Source organism: Chrysemys picta, chromosome 1, assembly GCF_011386835.1.
Source record: "Chrysemys picta bellii isolate R12L10 chromosome 1, ASM1138683v2, whole genome shotgun sequence".
NCBI lineage: Eukaryota > Metazoa > Chordata > Testudines > Emydidae > Chrysemys > Chrysemys picta.
The window spans coordinates 297,149,725-297,176,785 of NC_088791.1; the positions used below are offsets into that span (position 1 = coordinate 297,149,725).

A 27,061-nucleotide genomic window follows, 5' to 3' on the forward strand; every position below is an offset into this window, starting at 1 on the left:
GTCATGCTAAAGAACCTGCCTTAGCCCTAGTGGAATGTGTACTAAACTTTACAGGAAGAGGGACAGAGGCTTTGTGGCTCTCCTTAATACACAGTCTAACCCATTAGGCAAGCATTGAGATGAAATAGTGTAGTCCTTACTATTCTCTCTGTAAAATATAAAGAGATCTAGGGACTACCTAAAGAGAATGCCTCTGACCTTTTAGCATCTAGGATATAGAGTTCTGACTCACTTAAATGCACAAGGTCTGGAAAGGATATTGGTAGACTAATGAAGGAAGTGAAGACTATGAAGGAAGGCTGAAAGAATTGGGTTTGTTTAGTTTGGAAAAGAGAAGACTGAGAGGGGACATGATAGCAGTTTTCAGGTATCTAAAAGGGTGTCATAAGGAGGTGGGAGAAAACGTGTTCATCTTAGCCTCTAAGGATAGAACAAGAAGCAATGGGCTTAAACTGCAGCAAGGGAGGTTTAGATTGGACATTAGGAAGAAGTTCCTAACTGTCAGGGTGGTTAAACATTGGAATAAACTGCCTAGGGAGGTTGTGGAATCTCCATCTCTGGAGATATTTAAGAGTAGGTTAGATAAATGTCTATCAGGGATGGGTCTAGACAGTATTTGGTCCTGCCATGCGGGCAGGGGACTGGACTCGATGACCTCTTGAGGTCCCTTCCAGTCCTAGAGTCTATGAATCTATAATTATTCACTTAAGATTGAAATCAGTTATTACGCTGGGAAGAAATTTAGGATGTGTGTGGAGGATCACTTTGTCCTTGTGGAACACTGTGAATGGTGGAGACACCACTGAGGTCTGCAGTTTGCTTATACTTCTGGCAGCTATTGTCGCTATAACAAATACTGTCTTGATTGACAGGTGAAACAGTGAACAGTCATTCATTGGTTCAAAGGATGGTCTCATAAAGTTGAGTAAGGACTAGATTAAAATCCCATGATGGTGGGGGAGTTTCTTGTCTGGTGGATAGATGTTCACTGTACCCTTCATAAATCTCTTAACTGAGTCATGGATAAATTCGGTCTGCTGTTCACTGGAAGGCTGAAATGGCAACTAAGTGACTTTCAGCAAGGATACCGATAGATCGAACAGCTTCTGGTGTAGCAAGTATTCAAGTATGGACTGAATCAATGCTGATGATGAAGATATATTTTTATCTGATGCCCAAAAGACAATTCTTATCCACTGGAGGTCATAGCACTTATGAATAGATAGCTTTCTGGAGTTTAGTAGCATGCGTTGTATGCTTGATGAACAAGCATTTCTCGACCATGCTGTTAAAGTATAGAGACTGTGGGTCTGAGTGCAAGCTCTGGCTCACCTCCTGAGAATAGACCTGTGGTAAAGTCACAGGGAGAGAACCATATCCTCACCTAGAGATGTAAGGATCTGGAAGCCACTGCTGCCTCGCCCATGTTGGAGCAATAAGAATTGCCATGGTACTGTAGTATTTATCTTTTGTACTTCTCTTTGGATTAGAGAAAATGGGAAATAGGGACAAAGTGTAGAGGAGGCCCATTCCCCAGCCGGATAGGAATGCATTTGAGATGGACAGGCTGCCTACTCCTGCTCTCGAGCAGAACCTCAGGTATTTGGTATTGTGTGTCTCGTTGCCAACATCTGTTTCTGCCACTGATGGGTTTAGAGACCATTCCTGTAGCTTTCCCCCTCTCTGTCAGCTGATTGACCAAGCTGTTGTCCTTTTCCACTAGGTGAAGTACTATCGGGTAAATGTTGTCATGGATGCATCAGTCCTATAGTACTTTAACTTCCTTGCACTATTGTGTGGAATGAATTCCTCCTTGTTTGTCCACATAAAACACAGCATCATTTTGTCAGTGACTACTTGACTACTTTGCTTTAAGTGAAGCAGAAAGAATTTGAGACCTAGATGGATTGCCCTCATCTCCAATACATAGATATGGAGTCATTATTCAAAGTGGTTCCAACAACGAGTTGTTAGGCCACTGAAGTGCACTCCCCATCCCAGGTTGGACAAACTTGACGTAACAGTTATTGATGGGGACAGAGGAACAAATGCCACAGCTATTTAGCACACTGTGACTACCAGGTAAGAGATGGGAACACCTCTTTTGGGACAATTAGCTTTATATAAATGCTCTTTGAATTTGGCAGGTAATTTTTGCCAGCCAATGCTAAAGAGGTTTCATTCTGAAATGAGCATAAAGAGTCATGTATGTCTGAGGCTATAAGAAACAATATTATTGTTTGTTTGGGATTCTTTCACAGTTTTATAATAGTAAACTGAATGTTCAGGAGTCCTTCTTCTAGGAAAGGGCTCTTCCTGACTGGGCATCCAAAATCATCCCAACTTAGGGGATTTTCTGAGTAGGAAGGTGTGATTTCTTCCAAGTTATTCCCAGTCATAGATTCTCAAAAAGTACATATGTAAGTCCATGCAGGGATTCCTACAATGAAGCCTTTATGAGCCAGTCATCTCAAATGCACTGCCATGAAAGAAAGGCATTTTGTAAATACCGGGAGGGCAGCAGAAGGGGCAAATGGGAGGACCTTGCACTGGTAACAATCTTCCCTGCCCAAGAAATGAATATATTATTAATATGAAGGTCTGATCAATATATGGAAGTATGCATCTTTCCAACTGAGCGCTCCAAATTAATCTTAGGTGGAAAGGAAAGGAGACATGGGTACAAGCATCACCATGTGGAACCTGAACTTCCTGATGAATGAGTTGAGTTGTCTCAAATCCAGGATGGGCTGCAAGTCCCCCATCTCTCTTCAGGATCAGAAAGTAGATGGAGTAAAATCCCTTGCCTCTGACTTCCTTTGGTAGCTCCTCAGTGGCCTGTGAACCTCAGTAGGCTCTCATAAGGGGGGTCCTTGAATTAAGAGAGACAAGGAGGGTTGGATGGAGGGATGGAACCAAAACATATTGCGCAATCCTCTTACACTATTTCTAGGATCCACTTGTCCATAATGATGGTTTCCTAGTAGTTAAAAGAGTGGAAGAGTCAGTCTCCAGAAGGCAGGCAGGGGTAGAAGGCCACACACCGCGCCCCCACCCGAGCACCGGTGGCACACCTGGGCTGCACCCCCATACCAGGGCACCTGTGGCATTCCCAGAGCCCCCCCTCTAGAGCACTGGGAGTTTAACACCTTTGTGGTCTATTGTATTAAAATGCAATTGTTTGTGTGGTATAGAACATATATCCATGGGAAGGGTGAATCTAGCTTCTCCAGGAACTGAAAACAGTGGGGAGTGATTAGTCAATGTCACTCAAGTTGTAACATCTCCAGAGAAGCGCTCCCCTTCCCTGCTGGAGAGGTTTGCATAAACCAGTTGTGACGTTATCTGATTAAAGTATGATATGACCATGCAAACCATTGTTGCTACCATTGTTATATAACGGCAGCGAATCTTATATAAAGTGTGACACATGGCCAGAAAGGATTAAGCAGCTTGCAGGCTCAATAACCCAAAGTCAATCTTTAATGTCACGTTAGAAGAGTATGTGAATGGCAATTAGGGCCGTTCCATGGTAGACAGGCTAGAATTTTGAAATGCAAACCTATATTGTTAGAAATTAGAGGTGATACTAATTGTATGTGTGTACTCATATCTTATCAAAAGGGAATATTAATATTTAAATGAATCTTGGGTGAAATAATGTCATTGTCTATATGTCTCTTTAAAGTTTGTGATAAACTGCTTAATGGATTAATTATTTTATGTTAATCCATGTAGTTAATTACCGGTGAGGTTTGGGAAACAGAAGGTTACATCAAAAGCCTATTGTTCACCCTGGACTGTATGGTCAAGGGGCTGCTAGAAAAATGTATAAAAAGACCCTTGGGTCCTGATCCTTTTTATCTCAGATCTGCTTGATGCTTCATGCAGGGGAAACTTAAACCCAAGATTGAGATCTCCAGTCCTAACCTGGAATCACCCTGAATATAAACATTGGACTATAACCTATGAACTAATTCTGAAAGAGCTCTTTGCAACTACAAAGCTCACCATCTCCGCTATGAATCTGAATCTCAAGAACTTTACTCATGTCTGTATGTATATTGATCTTTTAACCAATACTCTCTCTTTTCTTTTTTAATAAATTTTAGTTTAGTTAATAAGAATTGTCTGTAAGCGTGTATTTGGGTAAGATCTGGAATATTCATTAACCTGGGAGGTAATGTGTCCAATCCTTTGGAATTGGTAGAACTTTTTTATATTATGAATAAGATTTTCAGTAATCCTCATCATATTTGACTTGGGTGTCTGGGTGGAGACCTAAGGCTGGGTTGCTTTATGGAAACTGTGTTGCTGGCTTCTGGGTAACCAATGAGGTATTATAGAAGCTGTTTTGTGCTGGCTTGGTAAATCTAAGTATTGGAATATCCACCAGCTTTGGGGATTGTCTGACCCATTCTTTGCAGTTCACCCTGAGTAACCTCAGCTGGCTCCCCTGGGACTCTGGTCACACCAGTTAAAACTGGATTCTTCAGGGACCAATAGACAAAGAAAGGATTTTTGAATACAACGCCTACTGGTTAACTGACTCATGGCCTTCTTTCTGATAAAGCAAATGGATAGGACCGCCGGTCCACAGACGGCCCCAATCCTTAGGGAAGAATTGGAAGCACTTTGGCCTACTGAGGCCCCATAAGACAGTGTTCTTGTTCTGAGCAGAAGGTGTTATGAACTGAAAGCCACAGGAAAACTCCTGGATGGGTTGGAAGGACTGCTCACCTGCCAGAGCCCTTCTTGGAGTTGGGGTGATCTCTGATAAGCTTATTACCATGCAAGTAGCTTCTTTTATTGTTTTTAATATGTTTTCATTATATTGCTTTTACTTTTAGGAACAAAATGTGCTTGCTTAGAAAGCACTGTGTGGTAGATTAACCCCTCAGGTAATCTCACTGTTAACCATCTCTGAAGAGAAGGCAAAAGAAGCCTGCTCAGGCAGCCTGCCTTTTGCTGGGGATATCACAAGGAACTATTCAGCCTGGAAATACCCCAGTGAGAAGGCAAGAGACTCGTGTCTTTGTCCAAGAGAGGCAATGGCTGGGCAGCTGGAAGCACAGAATGGGTGCCCTTGCTGGACCACAAAGGGAGAACACAGGTGCAGTTGCCCTGGACTGTGGCATATATGGTGGCAGAATGTGCAGGGATCTGTAAGAGTGTGAACTGCATAAGTGCCAACATCAGTGAAGCAAGTACCTGAAGTGGGGAAAGCATAGAGAAAAGACTCAATAGTCTTTTTGGGAAAGGAACAGCAAAAAGAGAGATGACAAGATGAATTATAAACAGCTGAAGAAAAATCAGCTGTCTGGGCTATTCAGGGGAAGGCAACTCAACACTGAGGATCATACTAAAACACAGCTAGTTAATTTGCTGAATTCTAATGACCAGAAGCAGAATAATGGGTTAGGTCTGCAGGGAACTTCCAGCACGTGAGAAAAATCTGGGAATCTATCCCTAGAGAGAAACAGGGAAGAGACCTAGAGTGGCAGCAGCTATGTACTATGAAGGCCAAGTACACCCCTGCAACAGGAGTTGTAGATAGCTCAGCAACTAGAGCAGGAGAGGCTGCAGCTGAAGAGGGACAGTGTGTATCTGGAAATCCAACAGCTTTCAGACTGGGAGCAGCAGCATAAGTAAAATAAGAGAAAGAGAACCAGTGCCAGTATGAGAAGCGCCAACATCAATATGAGAGAGAAGAAAAGCAGAAGTAGTGCTAGTATGAGGAGAAACAGAAGGACAAGGAACATCAATATCAGCTCGAGATGGAGAAACTGTGCCTTCAAATCCTTAATCCAGTAGGTAAAGCCATACCTCCTGTACCTCTCCTAGTGGGTGGCATAGCCTCCAAATTACTCAGAATCATAGAATCATAGAAGATTAGGGTTGGAAGAGACCTCAGGAGTCATCTAGTCCAACCCCCTGCTCAAAGCAGGACCCACACCAACTATATCACCCCAGCCAGGGCTTTGTCAAGCCAAGCCTTAAAAACCTCTAAGGATGGAGATTCCACCACCTCCCTAGGTAACCCATTCCAGTGCTTCACCACCCTCCTAGTGAAATAGTGTTTCCTAATATCTAACCTAGACCTCCCCCACTAAAACTTGAGACCATTGCTCTTTGTTCCATCATCTGCCACCACTGAGAACGTCCGAGCTCTATCTTCTTTGGAACCCCCCTTCAGGTAGTTGAAGGCTGCTATCGAATCCCCCCTCACTCTTCTCTTCTGCAAACTATACAAGCCCAGTTCCCTGAGCCTCTCCTCGCAAGTCATGTGCCCCAGCCCCCAGATAATTTTCGCTGCCCTCTGCTGGACTCTCCAATTTGTCCACATCCTTTCATCCTTCCTCACTTTAGGGAGGGGGATGACATGGATATATTTCTTATTGCTTTCGAAATGGGGTGTGAACTGAATAAGGTGGGGAAGGAGGACATGGTACAGTAGCTGACTCTAGTACTGTCTGGGACAAAGGTCTTGGACATTTTCACCTTTATGGGAAGGGAGGATTACAAAGATTAAAATAATTGTAAACAAGCTTTTGTGACAAAGTTTAAACTGACTCTTCGTATGCATAGGAGAAAGTTTCAGGAAATTCAGAAAAGAAAGGGATATGACCTATGCTGAGGTTTCAACTCTAATTAGGAGTTCTGTAAGGAAATGGGGAACAGCTTGAGGGTCAAAATGGTCTATGAGTCCTACGAATTAATGGATATAAAACAGTTCTATAAACTCCGCCACCCTGAACTGAAATCAAACACAAATCCTAGAGATATTACTATAGCTGTGAAAATGGCAGACCATTATGTGGATAGTCATCCTCGGTTTGATAGAAAACCTAACAGGCATGGAATGGGATCAGAGTCCAGGGACTGGGCCTAAACTGAGACCCAAACCTAGTGGGGAGGGAAACCGATGGGGAAAAGCGGTGTGCCATATATGGCCAACAGAGTCACTTTATTTGGAATTGCCCAGGTTGCTCACTGAGTCCCAGGTACAGTGCTAGAAATGTCAGCTGAACATCAACCTCACAGAATTATCTGTGTGACTGAGAGAGGGAGGGAGGGAATCACATAACATTATAGGCCATCAGCAGACAGGCTAACACTGAACCATTTACACCCCAATCCTTTGTCTACAAGTCATGCTGCACCCTCCTGGGTGCAGATCCATGGCATAGCCAGTGGGAATGGAAGATGGTAATCAATGGGGAGACATACACTAGATGGAGAGATACTAGAACTAAGATAGTGATAGGTTTCAGAGTGGTAGCCGTGTTAGTCTTAGCCCACGAAAGCTTATGCTCAAATAAATTTGTTAGTCTCTAAGGTGCGACACGTACTCCTCATTCTTAGAACTAAGATGACAGTTAAGCCCCATGTTGTGAAACACATGAAACGCTGCCAGGATGTGTAATGTGGGTTAAAGTTCCTGGTATAAAAGCCTTCACTCTACATGCAGATTTCTGTACAGACCCAGGAAGAGTCTGGGATGCTGGTTGAAGGTATATTGTAACATATTCCATATTCTTTGCTTTTGGGGAATAATATTGTGGTTTCAAAGCAGAAAAGATAAATCACGTCTCTTCTGTTAGTCCCAGAGTGGCAAGAGATTGTTTTAGAGTGGTAGCCGTGTTAGTCTGTATCAGCAAAAAGAATGAGGAGTAACACAATAGATTGTGTTAGCCAAAATGCTAATGGGATAGCTGACAGGGATGGATCTCTGCTATCCAAGAGGAATCAAGTTACTTTCTCAGTGTATGCAAACAAATACCTGAGCAGCAGGATTGATAAGACCTACTGACTTGAAGTGGAATTCTCTGGGTCCTAAAGCCTAGATCAGGGAAATAAGCTCTCTGCCTACTATTACCAGGCACTCAGGGGAAGTACAGAGCATGGTGAATGCAGTATTTTCATCCAAAAGTAGGGACACTGCGGCAGCTGTGGTGTACTGCAAAAACTATGACATCCACCCTAGGATGGGAAATGACCAAGTAGGGTGTAAGACATCTGTTTGGGAGATGACAAAGGTAACTGTTGCCAGGAAGGAGGGGAGACTTTTTCCTGCAATCATTGACTGCCTGATAGTCTGTAAAAATGTAATAGACCCTGAGCAAAGTGGGAGAAGGAATTTTGTTCACCTTGACTCAGCCTGTGGGGAACATTAGGCCACCCCCGTAGGGAGGGGGGAACAATGCTCCTCCCCCTTCCTCCAGAGAAGCAGAGGTTAGGCTGTTGAAGTCCCTGGGCAGGTGGGGGGAAAACCTATGGGGAGGTGGGGCAGAGAAAAGAATCTGGCAATGGCAGAGGTTTGAAAAACTCTCCCTCGCCTGATTCTTCTGCTGTTAAAAGCAGCACATGGTTGAGAGTTGCTTCACAAGGATCCAGTCGTGATATATTTCTCCCTATGGCCCAAAGAATTGCTTCTTCTAACACCTCCAGGTGAGGAAGCAACCAACCACTTGAATGACAAAGGGACACTATACACACTCTCTAGTAATCGAATGGGAGGTATAAGTGGGAGCACTAGGTCTCAAGTGTACAAGCAACAGGGAGTAACGGGAAAGAAGAGCCATATGAAAGCTCAGCCGCACAGGTTCTTAAGACAGAAAATATGCTGGATGGTTATCAGATGACTCTGTATGGATTTCTGACTAGTGTATGCTGACTTACTAGCAGAATGTTTATTATCTGAAAAGTTGAATGGGAAATTATGAAAGGTAACAGCAGAAATGCCTCCAGGAAATAACCAGTCCAGGCACTAAGTCTATCAGTTTCTTTAAACAGCTCCAAGGGTTGCACCCTAGCACACGGTTTGCAGTGTCACTCACTCAAATTAGGCCAAGCCACCCCTCTGTCACGATGGATAGGTGGCCAGACCAAACCTGAGTGGCGCTGAGACCCCATGTTTCGGGAGTGAGGAGTCATGCCCAGCCCTGTGGGACAGGAGCCACCATTGCAGGCTTACTTTCCAACCCCCATATTCCCTGCGGCTTCTCCTGCACACCAGTTTTAGGGTTGCGGTGCAGGCGGAGGGTGCATTATATATATTCACATATATAATGGTGGATTGCAAAAAAAAAGACAAAATACAGCTGGTGGGTCACGTTAGTTAAAAAAGTTAGGGAACCATTGGATTAGAATCTCAAAAATTAATGTTGGGTTCAAATATTTATTCTTAAAAGAATGTAATTAATTAATTTTAAATGAATTCTTTTCCGTTTACTGCAGAGATTTGTTCTGAAAGGGGTAAATTTAGCTAATTTGGGTAAAGTATCTCTCAGATGATATGTTTATATATGTGGTGGGGACAGTGGGAACAAGTGGGACAATTTCTGATGAAAACTTTCTTATAACAGTACAGATTACCAGATTTTGGAAGTTACAGATTAATATTACTTTTCTCAGCAGTTTTAACTGTGATAGTGCTTGCAAAGGTAGATACGATCAACAATTTGTAGCCAATAATGCTGAATAAAATAAAATTCAGTCAAAAAAATATTTTAACTTTAAGAACATTCTTACCTCCCCATTTTCTACAACAGCCATTGAGCACATCTGTCCACAAGCTATATTAACAGCTATCTTATTTTGTAGGCAGCTGGTAACTCTTCGAGGAATTGGCTGATTAGCTGTTGAACCAGATCCAACCTGTCCTGAATTATTATAACCCCATGCATACACCTGTTATAGAAGAGTCATTAACAGAATAACATATTATTCCCTGTAACATATTACTTTAACCAAATATCCAAGTTAGATAAACTGCACATATTAAAAAAATATATTCTAAACATATGTGGATTACAAGACTACAGCAATTATTTTCTGTGCATCTAGGAAAGACACAGAAATGTTTGTTTCCTTTTTTATTTTCTTCCAGAAATCTGTCACTCCTTTCAACTCTAATTTCTAATGCTCGACTAGTTAAAAAAACAAGAAGAAATCCTTCCCTACTATCAAAGATTATGCATCCTGTGGGGTATACTTGTGATTCTTTGTCTACAGAGTTACTGGAAGAAAACAAAATAAGTATACTTGTGATTCTTTGTCTACAGAGATACTGAAAGAAAACAAAATAGGACAAGTAATTGGACACCAATGATATCTCAGAGTGTAACAGAACAATACTTTGTACCTCAATGGGTTTAGATATTTAACTATGGTGATCCTTCCACATTTGCACAGAGTTTAATTTACTGCCAAATTTAATGGTGTGAACAAATTTTTCACAGCAGGGCATAATGGGAGAGGTCACAGATATTTTTAGCCAGCCTTTGCAATATCAAGTGCTGGTCTTTCATTAGGATCAGCTATCCCATAAGCAACTTCCTGTAATTGTAGGTGGACAAACATTGATAGACCTCAGATCTTCCAATTATTATTAAATATTTATATCACAGCAGCACCTAGAGGACAGCCAGGCCAGGTCCCATTGTGCTAGGTATTGTATGTTTTTCTGTTTCCAGCATCCTAAATAAATTCCATACAAAGGAAAACGCAGTTTATGCAGATTTATGCTAACTATTCTCACCTCTCCATCAGATGTTAACACCATGGAATGGTGGGAGCCACAGGCAACTTCAATTACTTTCTTGTTTACCAAGTTAGTAGAGACTTGACAGGGAACTAAACCATGATTTGTTGTACCATTGCCCAGTTGACTATAAGCATTATGGCCCCATGTGTACACTTCTCCTTCTATAATAAAAGTGTGAAAAATCATCTTTAAAACATCTACTTATCTAATGACGATGCATCACAAGATGACAGAAAATAAAAAAAGTCAAGTTCAACAATGCTGCACACTTCCTATCTAAGTATTTATATGCCCCTTAGGCTATTAGTCCCCTGTACACAAGAATGCTATTATTCCCCCAGTGTTCAATAAATGTCTAAAAGTGTAATACCAAGAGAATCACATTAAAAGAAAGTGATAGGAGATAGTGTGGTCCAGAAGAGAGGACATAGGAATGGGAGTCAGATGAGACCTGAATTCTATTCCTAGCTCTGCCATTTCTGGCCGTGGTCAATTAATTTGTCCCTGTGCCTTGGTTTTCTCGTCAAAACCAGAATAATGATACTTTCCATTCTTTGTAAAGTACTATGAGTTCCTCAGATAACACTGTCATTATTTATTAATAAATAATAATTAATAATATATTAATTATTAGTAGTATTCTTGAAATATGCCATCTCCACTTTGTATCCTTGAAAAGTATATTTTGAAGTGTTTTAGGAGCCATAGCATCCTATCAGAAAGGTTAAATAAATGTTTGATGTACCATTTCATCAGATATCTATTTTGATATGAACTAGAGAATAATTATTAATCCTTCCACAGAATCTATACCCTTGCATTTTCACTAATACTATATCAGTCTAAGAAACAGGATTGTCCATTTCACTCTCACAATTCAGGTCTCTCACAAATAATCAGGCCAACTGAAGAAGGCACACATTTTAAAAATACAATATTCTCACCACACATTACCTGCAGTAGTAACAACAACATGGGGACCACTTCCATAGCTCAGACAGGCTATCTTTTTGCCACATAAAGTATCTAATCTCTGTGGTTCAATAGTGCTCTGAATGTCGCCTGTTCCCAAACAGCCACTGCAGTTGGTGCCAAGCACAAACACCTGTTATAAAATCTTATTGTTAATGTAGCAAGTTCTTTATTACTACTGTAACATTTACCATTTAAATTAAAATAATCCATCCTAAACTTTCTTTATTCAATAATTAATGTATGATACTTCTCCAGGGTCTATTATCATAATTCTGGCTTCACTGCTAATCTATCCTGAATTAATAATTAATCAAATAGTTACCAAATAATATTCCATTAATATACACTTTCTCTGATAATTACCTCATCATTTTCAGTTGCATACAACACTTCATTACCAGCACTGCCAAATACACAGGCTTGACGAATTAACTTCAGTTCTTCTTGAGAGCAGAGAGCAAAAATTGGCCATTTTCCAACATCCAACATCTTCAGGGCTGATAAGAAAGTAGCATGTATCACCTGCTGAGATTAAAAAGTGATATCAGATATTTAGAAAAAAGGAAAACGTTCAACCTTGTACAATGAAAGGGCTAAATCTAAAGAAAAATTAAACAGTAGATAAGAAAGGGTATTACTTTCTTGCCCAAGCACAAAACAACATCTTATTTCAAAAGTAGGTTCTGGATGGACAGTGATTAAAAAAAGAATCCTTATACACCATGATAAAGAACAAAAGAAAAAAATAGAGAAAAGCACCAAATAATGTGTAGACATACTGAGACAATCACTTCTGTCTCTAGTTTTCCAAAATTTATATTTCCGAAATTAAATTCCCTTGCTTCCAAGAGGGAACAAGAAGTTATTTTTATGGACGTAGTTTGTGCAGCTTAAGTTCAATGTTCTGTTTCTTGGACTATGACGAACATAATTAATGGTTTTCCCTTTCAATATGTTATGCATGGTTGAACTGTATTACCTATGACTAATTTAGGCCCTTATTCCACAAACATTTAGATTCTGATCCAAAGCCCACTGAAGTCAATGGAAAGACATTCATTGATTTCAATGGGCTTTGGAGCCTAAGTCTGACTTCAGTGGGACTACACCTGTTAGTAAGAGTTTGCAGGATCTAGCTTTCTTTCCAATGTCTGTACAGCACTAAGAACAATGTTTGTTAGCAGCCACTATTCATTAAGACACTTAAGAATATGTCTAGATAGAGGCATGACAATAGCCCAACTGTAGTCAATGCAGCTATTCGTCATGAAAGCTAAGCACATGCTTAAGTGCCTTGCTAAATGAAGGTCTAAATCAGGGGTGTCAAACTCAATTGCACAGGGGGCCAAAACTCAAAACTCGCGGGCCGAACAGTATAACCATTTATTTAACAGACTAAATATTTATGTTTTTTAACCATTAATATGAACCAAAATACAGGATATCATTCCAAAATAAATACATTTCAACTTAAAATATTTTGCTCTTCATAAAAAAATATCCTGTCAATACAATACATTCAAAATCTGTACATGCTGGAATATTAAAAAATCTGAAAATATAAATAAAAATTTGAATTTAAAGCAAAAGTATAATCATAACAAATCATAACATTCCATTTTCTTGTCCTATTTAGTCAGAGCCTGATACTTGGAGTCTTTTCTTTTGGAACAAGTTCGTTTATGTTTGGGGTTAGGTTCTGTGTTGTGAAGATTCTCAGGATCGATTGCAGGTGTTCATCAGTGAGGCGACTCCTGTGTGACGTTTTGTTAATTTTCATCACAGAGAACAGCTGCTCGCACAGATATGTGCTGCCAAACATGGACAGGATTCGAGCCGCATGTTGGCGGAGCTGCGGCATCGCTTCAGGAATGAAGCGAGTGAACTGTGCTGGCCCCGCAGTGTCGTACTTTGCCTTCAGTGTCCCGTTACATTGCAGTTCTATCAGCTCCATCTGCATTTCTACAGGTGCGGTTTCCACATCGACTGCAAATGGGTTGCGAAGCAGCTCGAAGTTACTTTTCTGTGCCTCAAAGTCACTGAAGCGCCGTGCGAACTCAGTGCGCAGCGCGCTGAGTTTTTCAGCAAAGGTGGCATTTGGGAAAACTGTGGCACTTTCTTGGTTCCGTATTACTTGGCAACAGGGAAAGTGAGACAAGTTGCATTGGTGCATTTGTGTCTCCCATAAGCGCAGCTTCACTTGAAATGCCTTCACTGCATCATGCATATCGGTTATTATGTGCTCCCGTCCCTGGAGTTGAAGGTTTAAAGCGCTAAGATGCGACGTTATGTCAGCCAGGAACGCCAACTCACATTTCCACTTTTCATCCCGCAGAACTGTGCAGTCTTTCCCCTTACTGTCCATGAACTGGCAGATTTCCTCTCGCAGCTCAAAGTGTCTTTTGAGAACTTTTCCCCGACTTAGCCACCGGACCTCCGTATGATATGGCATATCGCCAAACTCGCTATCTATTTCCCGCAGAAAAGACTGGAATTGGCGGTGATTTAAACCGTGGGCTCTGATAAAGTTGACGGTTTGTGTTACAGTGTTCATCACATGATCCATTTTTAGGACTTTAGCACTCAGCGATTCCTGGTGTATGATGCAGTGATACACTGTCAACTCACCGGCACAGTTCTCCTCCCGCATCTTTGAGCGCATCCTTCCCACCAGTCCATTTTTTTCACCACACATAGCAGGTGCGCCATCTGTTGTAAGTCCAACGAGTTTTTCCCACGGCAGTTTCATGTCGGTTACACTTTGAAATACATTTCCAAAGATGTCTTCTCCTTTCGTTGTCCCGTGCATCGATTTAATGTCCAGTATTTCCTCTGTTACGCACAAATTGGAATCCACACCACGGATAAATATCGCCAGCTGTGCAGTGTCAGTCGTGTCAGTAGTTTCATCCACGGCAAGGGAGTATGCAACAAAATCTTTTGCTCTTTCAATCAACTGTGTTTTCAAATCAGTCGCCATCTCACAAACCCGATTAGCAACAGTGTTTCTGCTGAGGCTTACATTTGCAAACGCTCGCGTTTTATCTGGACAAAGGACGTCGCACACTTTCATCATACAATTCTTTACGAATTCCCCCTCGGTAAACGGCCGTCCTGATTTGGCGATCTCTTCGGCCACAATGAAACTTGCTTTCACAGCAGCTTCACTTTGTGATTTTGCTTTGGTGAAAAACGTCTGCTGGGATGTCAAATTCTTCTTCAACTCCTCTACCTTTTGTAGCTTCTGTCCTGCGCTCAGGTTTTTGAATTTGTTCTCATGTTTCGTCTCGTAGTGCCGTCTTAGGTTATACTCCTTCATTACAGCGATATTACTCCCGCAAAGGAGACACACTGGTTTACCTGCAATTTCAGTAAACATATACTCATTCTCCCACCGGCTTTGAAAGCCTCGGTTTTCAGAATCAATTTTTCTCTTGGCCATTGTTGGGGTCTAGCTTTGATTTGATATTAGCGTTGTATACATCAACAGACCGCGAACTTGAACCGCGGCTTGCCGTTGGCGGCAATTGCACTGCATCATGGGATTTGTAGTGTGTGTTATTGGGGCGTCATATCACAGGGCCATTAAAAACAGATATATAAAACGATTTCGCGGGCCGGATATAATTGTATGGCGGGCCGAATGTGGCCCGCGGGCCTTGAGTTTGACACATGTGGTCTAAATAATGATCATAAGCGCTTGAAAAACTCCATTAAAGTGAAACTATATGCAGTATACACTACTGAATAGGAGAATTCACCCATGGCTTGTGGCCCCTTTGTTCCAGCTAGTGCATAGGACCCATAAAGGGTTTCCCCTGCCCCTCTCCATGGGGAATACATGTGCACAGTAGGCCCTGTGCAGGAGCCAGAGAGCCAACTTTACACCCCCCCACACACATAGGAGACTGTATCACCTGCTGAGGCTCTGGGAGAATCCTGCATGGATGGGGGAGTGACTGCGTGATCCTACACCCTGGCAATTCTATACCAGCGCAATGGCCCCTACAGGCCACTGCAACAAGGACAGAAGTTAGTCTTTTGGACTGCCCTATCCTGTGATGGAGGACGAACCAGCTCCCCAATAGATCTCTAAATGAAAACCAGGGTGGATAAAAATCAATGATTTTTTAAAAAAATAAATACAAAAAATCAGATTTTTTTTATTTAAATCGGATTTTTTTCATAAAATGCTTTTTGAAGAAAAAACCTATATCAAGATAGTTTTAATTAAGATACATTATAGCTCAAAGATATCTCATAATGGAATAGAGATTATAAATTATAAGTCTGTAGTATGAGACAATATATTCATGTTATGTTTAAGAAAAATTTTGTAAATGAGTTCCCATAGTTCATGGATCAGGGACCCAATTTTATGGGCTTCCCGGGGCTTCTGTACAGATTATTTAGGACAGGGGTCAGCAACCTTTCAGAAGTGGTGTGCCGAGTCTTCATTTATTCACTCTAATTTAAGGTTTCGTGTGCCAGTAATACATTTTAACGTTTTTAGAAGGTCTCTTTCTATAAGTCTATAATATATAACTCAACTATTGTTGCATATAAAGTAAATAAGGTTTTAAAAATGTTTAAGAAGCTTCATTTAAAATTAAATTAAAATGCAGAGTCCCCTGGACCGATGGCAAGGACCCGGGCAGCCTGAGTGCCACTGAAAATCAGCTCGCATGCCGCCTTCGGCACCCGTGCCATAGGTTGCCTACCCCTGGCCTAAGTCCTCCAGCAGATGCAAAGGAGACCAGCCTTGATAGTCATGCTATGTCGGAAGTAAACAACAAGCAGGGGAAAACAACAAATTTTAAAAAGTTATACAGGTCTTCATTATATATTATAATTGAATTCTCCCTCCCGCCCCCCCCCCCCCGATCTTCGTGAGAGCAATGCCTTATATTGACTGTAAATCTAGAATCAAAGACATAAGCCTCCATTCACCTGTGTGCGCCTGTGGCTGCTTTGCACTGCTCTGGTGGCACAGAGACTGATATCTCAGAGCTAGAAGATCTGACCATTGGAGGAGTCCCTAGCAGAGAGGAATCCTCGGTTGGCATAGTGCCGCTAGTTTTGTAAGCAAGACAAGAAATAATGATTCTACTCTACTCCATGCTGATTTGGCCTCAACTGGAGTACTGTGTCCATTTCTGGGCACCACATTTCTCTAAATTGGAGACAATCCAGAGAAGAGCAATCAACATTATTAAAGGTCTAAAAAACATGACCTATGATGGGAGATGGAAAAAACTGGGTTTGTTTAGTCTGGAGAAGAGGCGACTAAAAGGGGACATAACCTTTTATGTACTTAAAAACTGTTACAAGAGAGAGAGGAAGGGAGAAAAATTGTTCTCGTTAACCTTTGAGTCTAGGACTAGTAGCAACTGCAGCAAGGGCAGTGTAGGTTTAAGTTGGATATTTGGAAAAACTTCCTGTCAGGATGGTTAAGCACTGGAATAAATTGCCTCCATCATTGTAGCTTCTTAAGAGTAGGTTAGACAAACACCTGTCAGGGATGGTTTAGATCAGGGGCCGGCAACCTTTCAGAAGTGGTGTGCCGAGTCTTCATTTATTCACTCTAATTTAAGGTTTCACGTGCCAGTAATACATTTTAACGTTTTTAGAAGGTCTCTTTCTGTAAGTCTATAATATATAACTAAACGATTATTGTATGTAAAATAAATAAGGTTTTTAAAATGTTTAAGAAGCTTCATTTAAAATTAAATTAAAATGCAGAGCCCCCCGGACCAGTGGCCAGGACCCGGGCAGTGGGAGTGCCACTGAAAATCAGCTCGTGTGCCGCCTTTGGCACCCGTGCCATAGGTTGCCTACCCCTGATTTAGGATAATCTTTCTATCTACCCAATAGGACTCAGTGCTCAGTTTAGAACAGGGGCGGGCAAACTGTTTGGCCTGAGGGCCACATCAGGTTTTGGAAATTGTATGAAGGGACCCTACCATTTGCCGCTCCCTGGGACTCCTGCCCCATCCAACCCCCCTGTTTCCTGACTGCTCCCCCCCAGAACCTCTGCCCCATCCACACACCCCCTGCACCCTGACCGCCCCTGGAACCTCTGCCTGCCCCCCACCGGCCCATCCAACCCCCCTCTCATTCCTGACTGCCCCCCCAGAATCCCTGCCCCATCCAACCATCCCTTCTCCCTGTCCCCTGACTGGCCCGGGAACCCCTGCCCCTGACTGCCCCGCCCCCCATCCAACCCCTCTCTCATTCCTGACTGCCCCCCCCCCGGAATCCCTGCCCCATCCAACCATCCCTTCTCCCTGTCCCCTGACTGGCCCGGGAACCCCTGCCCCGACTGCCCCCCCCATCCAACCCCTCCTCTCATTCCTGACTGCCCCCCCAAGACCCTTGCCCCCATTCAACCCCCCTGTTCCCTGCCCTCTGACCGCCCCGACCCCTAGTCACACCCCCGCCCCCTGACCACTACCCCGAACTCCCCTGCCCTCTATCCAACCCCCGCGCTCCCTGCCCCCTTCAGCCATGCTGCCTGGCGGGAGCAAGCCACACCATCGCCACCGCGCAGCACAGAGCATCGGGTCAGGCCGGGCTCTGCAGCTGCACTGCCCCAGAAGCTTGCAGCCCCGCCGCCCAGAGCATTGCACCGGCGACGGAGTTAGCTGAGGCTGTAGGGGAGGGGGAAACAGCAGGGGAGTGGCCTGGGGTAGCCTCCCGGGCCAGGAGCTCAGAGGCCGGGCAGGAGGGTCCAACGGGCCGGATGTGGTCCGCGGGCCGTAGTTTGCCCACCTCTGATCTAGAAGATACCATCAGAAATGCTTAGTTTTGCAGCTCTCAAACTGTGGATTTGTGTCTCCAGAGATAACATGTTTGTTAACAGCAAAACATTAAAATAAATAAATAATGTATAGAGAAATAATAACAGACCTCAACCGTATTGTCCCTCTGTAAATTTGTGTACACAGAGTAAATCCCTTACCTCTCTCTCTGAAAGTGCAAAGTTTCAAAAAGTTCAATGAATAGAAGATTGTTGGGGGAGGAATAGATCTGGATAAGGAGAAGTCTGGAGATAAATGTGAGAAGGGAGGGACAAAAGTGAAACTGTTTGAGCAGCATATTCCAGAAGTCTTCAGGTCTTTCTGAGTGTAGCCTTCATTGATTTGAGATCTACCATACCATTCTCTCACTACAAGGGCAAACCTATAATGGCAACAGGCCGTAAAAGAGACCCAGTTTAGGAATAAGAACCATTCAAGAAATATAGGTTTGCTGATGATGTTTTAAAGAAAGTCACACCAGTGAACTGGTGGAAGTCAAGCACTGGGATTCAGAGACCATTGAAGTGATAATCTCACTTTCAACAGCAGTAGCTTCTTCTGCCAGCGTAGAAAGAATATTTTCTTCCTTTGGACTAATTCATTCCAAATTGAGAAATCATTTGGGACCTGAAAAAGCAGGAAAGCTTGTTTTTCTTTTCCAGATTATGAACAAACAGGAAAATGAAGGTGAAGATGACTAAGTTAGCTGCAGAAGCCAATATTTTAAGTTTCTCATGTTGACCTGGCTGACACAGTTGATTTAATTTTTTTTTAATATTTCATTCAACTATTTTAGTTAAAATTGTTTTTAACAAAAACAAACCTGATTTTAAAAAAATTGACTGTTTAACTACATTCAAAAATTCATATGCTTGTTTTGTTAAAATATTGTATGTTTGCTGTTGAAGAAAAAAATCCAGAATACATAACAATGTTGTTTTAGTTAAATAAAACAATTTAAATGCCTGTCTGGTGATGTTCTCCTCCTAATACAGCATGGCAAGAAAATCCTCCAAATATTAATGATTAACCTATTGAATTGGAGATATTTATGAAGTCATGGGGAGGTAAACTATCTGCTTCAATTACCTTTGGTAAATGAAATAACCAAACAATCATTCATTTTCTGATATAGTGTAAAACTAATCTGAAAAGTTTTCAAAATAAATCACTTTAAATCACTATAGTGTGTACCTTCTAAAAATGAAACCTACATCTATCTCTGAGTTGTGAAGAATATTAAGGTTATAACAACCAACAAGAATGCACTTTAATGTAAAAATCCATGATTAAATCGAGTCTTCCTGACGAGTGATTTAAATCAATTTGAATCATGATTTAAATCAATTTGATTTAAATCAAATCAACCCTGATGAAAACAAATTATTTATTTCAAATTCTTAGCTATGACATCTCTGCAATATTTGTACAGATCTACTTTTTCAGTTTAGTCTAATCTGGATGTTAGTTACAATTTGTGGCAAACAATGAAACCTTAAGTAATAGCCTAGCCCCACTAAAGTAAATGGCAAAAAAGAGTGAGGATTTCACCTCTTGTTTCTTATTAGTCCATCAGAGAGATTAAAATAGCAGTCAGTCCTTTATTAAGAGGAGGTAGGAAAGGGAAAGGATTTAATAATAGATATTTTTAAAACCCCACAATTATTACTAAATATTCATTTTAAAACAAGCATTTCAAACCTGTTCTTCATATAACTCCCCAATCGTATACTACAAGATATTAAAAACTTTTTAAAAATTCATAATCCCCATTACGTTACCAAATTTACTGATGAAAAACTCCTTTAGAAGTCTACCCAAGAACACTCTTGCGCTTGAAAAATATCCAAATTTATTTTCAGGCATCTGAAATAACAAAGGCTTCGTTATCTTCCTCCTTTGTGGTTTTAGATGTATCTGTTTCAACACTACTTCAGATCATTAAATATATGATCTATATGAATTTATTTATCATTTAGATTTCCACATGTAAGTATAAAAAAAGTCTTCTGAATAAGGATAAAATCCTGCCATTTAGCACAAGCCAATGACCTCATAATAAATTTGTTGTTTAAACTTGCAAACACAAACAACTCTCCACCAAGACTTTCCTACTGAAATAGTGTCTGAACCTCAATCAAATTTCGGGACTGAAAGGCAGCGGAAGTCCACCATAGCCTGTTATGCCAAATTTACTGACACTGTCGCTACCGGCATTCTTCCCATTGGCACCAGACTCAGAGGCCGGAACCAGAGTTGACAGTACAGGGTATCTGCCCTCCCTACCCGCTACCTAGGGAGGGTCAGAGGCACCCATGACATCCCATGCACCAGAGCCGGCACCAGAAGAGTCACCTTGGGAGTTGGAACACTCACATATCCATCATATGCGACCTCTTCTTTGGTGCTGATGGGGGAGAACAACTCCTGCACTTCTTCAGAAAAGCCCGTGCCCCAGAACGGGAAGCAGCAGCACTTGCCAAACCTGAGGGCAATCTGCAGCCTAAGGAAGTCCTCAGTACTGGGTCAGGCCTCATGGCCTGTTCAAGCAGGTGCTGCTTCAGGCAAAGGTCCTGTGTCACCTGAGTCCTCTTTTTGAATGACCCACAGATCGAACAGCACTCTTTAAACTTGGCTTTGCTAAGGCAGAGCAAGCACTGCATGTGAGGTAACTGTTGGGAATCGCTAATTCACACAAAGTGCAATGCTTGCATCACAGGGGAGAACTACCATTACCGCTATGCTATAGTCTATAACTTTTACTCTAACACTACTGACTATTAACTATGTTCAATAATACTAGGCTTAGAAGATAAATTGCAAGATTGTGACATAACAACCACAGAGAGCTCTCTTCAGTAACATCCCTAGTCTAGAGGCACTCAAAGATACCCTTATATAAAAAGTAATGAAAATTACAGCATTTCTTTAACATTACTTACAAAACTACAGCCGACAGGCAGTGAGAAGAAACTGAGGGGATTCGGGGCAGCGCCACCTCATCTAGCCAGGGGAGGGACTACAGGCATGAGGCACAAGCACTGCCCCTCTATGGGTACTGCTAGGCAAAAGTCTCCACCTCTGGCACACGCACACACCTACTTGGAATACATGTATGCATCTACTCAAAGAAGAACTGATTAAAAGACTTATTTATTTTTCAGTGCACCTTACCTAAAGGCATTCACTGAACAGTAAGTCAAAATAATATTGAATGCCTCTATAAATAAACACATTGGCCAAATGCCTTCAGTGCTCTGCATTCCTTGTTTGGGTATTGTTTAACATTTGTTTATGGACACAAAACCAATGAAATGTTTGTTCAATTAGGTCAGAATGGTAATATTTCAATGTCAATATTTGGTTGATGTGCAGTTTTTTAGTTTTGTTTGTTTGTTTGTTTTAAAATATCACAGACTCTTAAAGTGACTGCTTTTCACAATGTCACTGACTGTTCTCCAAGCTGCATTTGCTGATGTGATGTAACCTGAAATTCTAAAGGACAGCCAAGGTTTATCTCCTTCTGCATAAATTTCCTGGCTTTCTCGAAAACAGACACTGGTTTCTTAAAGATTTAGAGTCTGTGTTTCAGTTCTCTCCTATCTGCCCAGCTGATGGGTCAGAACAAGTAATGGGGTGGTTTTCTCTTCAGTAACATCTCTAGTCTAGAGGCACTCATAGATACCCTTATATAAAAAGTAATGAAAATTACAGCAATTCTTTAACATTACTTACAAAACTAAAAATCACACATTATAGGAAACAATGAAAAAAAGCATTAACAAAATTGCTCAATAAAAATATTGTTATATTAAAATCCTTGTAAAATATAAAAATAAAGATGCTTTAATACAACTTACTAACACCCATGAATTAATTAGAAGTCTGTCTTAGGAATTAACAGATATTTTCGACCCAGTAAGGGACTGAGATGATATTTGTGGCTTCCTTATTTTAAATGTTTTATCTCCTTACCTTCCATACTCCCCATCTAATTCTCTCTAAAAAGTCTGAAAGGTTGTCTGAACCCCTGGCCTGACAATCAATCTAATAACTCCATTTTAAGATAATCCACTCTTTTAACATTATGTGTTTTTCTGATAGTGTGTAATGGTCCTTCTCAAGTATTCAGGTAGGAGAGGTTAGTCACCTTGTACAGTAAACTGGAGTTCTTTCAGATGTGTGTCCTTATGGGCGCTCCACTTCAGGTGCACATGTGCCCCATGCACCTTTCATGGGAGATTTTTTAAAACAGTGCCTATTTGGCCCCTGCATTTGTCCTACACATCCGTGTGTCCCATAGTGAGGATATACAGGGCTGCACAGATGAACCGGCCTTAGTTTCTTCTCTACTGCGAAGTCCCGCAAAGGAAACTCAGAAGCAGAGGAGAAGGATGGCAGGTAGTAGAGCACCCATAGGAACACACAACTCAAAGAACTCCAATTACTGCACAAGATGAGTAGTCTCTTCTCCTTCAATTAGTGTTCCTATGGGTGCTCCACTTCAGGTGACTTCAGAGCAGAACTCTCATCAGGAGGAGGGAACTTCAGAGCTGAGTCTAATACTGAAGACAAAACTGCACTGCTCACAACAGCATCTGATCTAGAAAAATGAACCACCACATGATGTTTGGAAAAGGTATGTATCGAAGTCCAGGTCGTAGCCTTGTTAATCTCAGCAGGAACCTATTTAAGTAACACCACCGATGTAGACAGAGATCTTGTAGAATGAGCTAACACCCTAGGAGGAGGTTAAATATGAGGATACATTTTGAGAGCCACCTCCAGAGACTCTGATGGAGACTGTGGACCCCTTGGATCTATTCACAATCAAAACAAATAGTCAGGGAGACTTTCCACATGGTTTGATTCTGTCCAGATAAAACCCTCCTATTGTCCAAAGTGTTGAAGGGAGCATCTTCCTTAAACTGGTGTGGGTTCGGGAAAATAACTTGGGAGATGAATGACTTGGTGGATGTGAAATTCAGAAGTCACAAAGGAACTTAGGATGTAGTCGTAGTCAAACTTTGTCCTTGAGGAATAGTGTAAAAGGAGTACTGGCAATCCTCGCACTTATGACACAATTGGTTCCTGAATATCGCGTCATAAGTTGAAAATGTCGTAACTCGAATTTCCCATAGGAACAATGTCACATTGAGCATTGTAAAGTCAAAACCGACACTGTAAAATCAAAACATGATGACAAATTATAAACATCATAAGTCCCATTCGTCATAACTCGAATGTCATAAAGTCAAGGACTGCCTGTATCTGCCATTAAAGACCCCAACTCTTCTAGGGGGAAAGAGATGGTCACCAAAAAGGTCATTTTCATGGATAGGTGAAGAAGAGAACAAGTGGCCCTTGGCTCAGAGGGGGTTTCATAAGACAATTAATTATGAAGTTTAGATCCTATACAGGACTGGCCTACATAAGAAAAAAGCTCTCTCAGTCCCTTGGATGAGCACACACTGAGAATCCCTCAACACAGGAACGAAAAGCCTTTAGAGCCACCAGTGAACCCTGATGGAACTCACAAATAATCCTGACTTTTATCATTCCAACAGATAGTCAAGATTAGCGGAGAGGGAAGAATTAATGGGTGAAAATTGTTGTCGGACACACCAGTGTTGAAATCTCTTCCATTCTGAAGGTAAGTACTTTGGGTAGACATTTTCCTGTTTTTAATAACACCTGTGGTACCTCTGGACAACAGGAAGAGTCTATTCCTGAGAAGGATTGAGCAACCAAGCCTTGAACTCCCAGACTAGAATGGAGAGTCTGACCAGAGATCTGAGAGAGCATGTGGGGAATGGATGGATGAGTCAACAGCGGAGAGACAGCAAAGTGAATCAAGTAAGGGTTGACCAGACCTGTCTGGGCCATGTTGGAACCACTAATGTGGTCTTGGCTTCATCTTGCTTACCAATTTGAGAACGAAATATGTTGGAGGAAATGCATACAAAAGACCCTTAATTCATGGAACAAAGAAGGCATCTCAAGTGAATGGAGGCTCAACCCTCTGTTCAAGCAGAATTATTTGCACTTCCTATTGGTGATGGTGACAAAGAAACCCACAGAAAATTCCCTCTGATTTGTATGTTATCAGTGACTATTTATCACTAAAGATTGTAGAATTCAAAGTTTTCATAAAATTTTGCATCAAATAGAGTACAGCTTGTTTCTCCAAAGTTACACTGACCTAAAACAAAGACAATAAACTTTGCGATTATGGGGCCTGATTATTGCCCACAAAAATTTCCTCACTGAAATCAAAAGGAACTTTGGATGTGCAAGGAACACAGGATATAGTCCATGTTTTTGAAGACAATAAGGAAAAATTTTATCCATGCAGTTTTTTCCATCCCACTATTCCATTGGCTTCCTACTTCATTTTGCACCATTTTTCAACTACCCTTGTAAGCTGTGTGCCTGACAGCATGGATCCTGAGCTGCTGACCAGTCTGGTGATGAGTGTTATGAACACAACGCGCTGGTCCAGCAGTAGTTCATGAGATGCGAAACAGAGAATGATTCAGAGATGCCTGCCCTGTTGTCTTCCAGGGAAACAAATAATTCAAGATTGCTGCTGGCATTCACGGGACAGCTTGCCACGGTGGACTGTTAGTGCTGGGCTAGGGAAACAAGCACTGAGTGGTGGGATTGCATCATGATGCATGTATGGGATGACAAGCAGTGACTGTAGATCTTTCGGATGCGCACTGTGACGGTGCCCCCCCATAAGGTTTTATGGAAATATACTTATGAATATATATGACATAACTAGAATATGTTCTGTGCTACATATGCCATGTAACATATCTATGTAAAGGTTTTGATCTACTGAATCTATTAATCCTATTTGTATGCATGTAACATTTTTGTATTCAAAGTTATGAATATTGGCCGTGTACTGGCTTGATTTCTAAATAACCTTAGTAGAGCATTTGGTCAGTTCCTGGGGAAAGGAATTCGCAAAGTTAAGTGCCCAATCAAGAAGCACTTAAGGAACAATGCATCTTGGAATGCTCCAATCCACATAAGAAGTCTTCCTGGAGACATTCAAGATACCATGTGGGCAATGGCTTCTGCCTGTAAAAACTGTGAGTCATGCATGGACTTGTGACTTGCCCAGGTGATTCCAGAACTCCATGTTGGAGCTGGACTTTTCATAGGAGGGAGGAGGGGGTCTCCACCCACAAGAGAAAGTCTATTTAAGCCCATGGGAGACCCCTACATTTGGTCTTCAGCTGGCTAAAGAGACAGCCTCTCTACCCCCAAGGATACCTGAAAGGAACTGGGACAAAAGACAGTAACTACAGGGGGTGTGAGTGATTGCTGGACCCAGGCTAAAAGGAGACTAGTCTGTAAAAGGAAACTTACTGGGTGAGATGTTATTTGTATTCAGTTTCTTAGACATAGACTTGTGTTTTATTTTATTTTACTTGGTAATTCACTTTGTTCTGTCTGTTACTACTTGGAACCACTTAAATCCTACTTTCTGTATTTAATAAAATCCCTTTTTATTTATTAATTAACTCAGAGTATGTATTAATACCTGGGGGGAGGGGGAAAACAGCTGTGCATATCTCTCTCAGTGTTATAGAGAGCAAACAATTTATGAGTTTACCCTGTATAAGCTTTATACAGGGTAAAATGGATTTATTTGGGTTTAGACCCCATTGGGAGTTGGGCATCTGAGTTAAAGACAAGAACACTTCTATAAGCTGCTTTCAATTAAGCCTACAGCTGTTAGGGGACGTGGTTCAGACCTGGGTCTGGGTTTGCAGCAGGCTAGCGAGTCTGGCTCAAACCAGGCAGGGCACCGAAGTCCTAAGCTGAAAGGGCAGGAAAGCAGGGGCAGAAGTAATCTTGGCACATAGGTTGGCAGCTCCCAAGAGGGTTTCTGTGATCTAACCCATCACAGTCACACATCCACCTTCATGGAACTGCGTGCGGAGCTCTCCCTAGCTCTGTGGCACAAGGACACCAGAATGAGAGCTGCCCTTACTGTAGAAAAGCGAGTGGCAAATGCTGTGTGGAAGCTGACAACTCCAAACTCCTACTGATCAGTTGCGAATCAGTTTGGGGTTGGAAAGTATACCCTGGGGGTTGCAGTGATGCAAGTATGTAGGGCCATTTATCACCTCCTGCTACGAAGGACTATGACTCTTGGTAATGTGCAAGCAATAACTGATGGCTTTGAGGCAATCAGATTCACAGTGTGATAGATGGAATGCATATCCCTATTTTGGTCCCAGACCATCTTGCGACGAGTATACCACCTGAAGGGGCTACTTCTCCATGGTCTTGCAGGCGCTGGTGGATCGCCGGGGCCGTTACACTGACAGCAGTGTGGACTGGTCAGGGAAGGTGCATGATGCATGCATCTTTCAGAACACTGGACTATAAGAAAGCTGCATGCTGGGACTTTCTTTTCAGACCAGAAGATTCCAATCGGGAATGTGCAAATGCCCATAGTGATCCTTGGAGATCACACTTACCTCTTGCTTCCAGGGCTCATGAAGCCTTACACCGGGAACCTAGACAGCATCAAGAAGCACTTCAACAAGTTCAGCAGGTGCCAAATGACTGTTGAATGTGCCTTTGGCCAATTAAAAGGTCGCTGGTACTGTCTTTTTGTCTGGTTAGACCTCAATGATGAAAATATTCTGATGGTCATTGTGGCCTGCTGTACTCTACATAATATTTGTGAAGTGAAAGGGGAAAACTTTCC

The 27,061-nt window shown here is 41.8% G+C and overlaps 1 protein-coding gene across 20 annotated transcripts in view; it reads right to left on the bottom strand.

The window, feature by feature from the left end:
• RCBTB2 (RCC1 and BTB domain containing protein 2) overlaps nt 1-27,061 on the bottom strand; it is an 86,134-nt gene that overhangs the window by 39,865 nt on the left and 19,208 nt on the right. For 11 of the 20 annotated variants that reach the window (XR_010600786.1, XR_010600807.1, XR_010600787.1 and 8 more), the window contains 4 exons: nt 11,888-12,049; nt 11,504-11,654; nt 10,544-10,710; nt 9,535-9,693 (listed from right to left, as the gene is read on the bottom strand). Coding sequence is in view for 13 of the 20 variants with exons in the window: in XM_065593740.1 (XP_065449812.1) it covers nt 9,535-9,693; nt 10,544-10,710; nt 11,504-11,654; nt 11,888-12,049 (639 nt within the window). In the remaining 7 variants the exon portion in view is untranslated. The remainder of the gene's footprint in view (nt 1-9,534; nt 9,694-10,543; nt 10,711-11,503; nt 11,655-11,887; nt 12,050-27,061) is intronic. The other 9 variants (XR_010600804.1, XR_010600803.1, XM_042842725.2 and 6 more) reach the window with 1 other exon arrangement.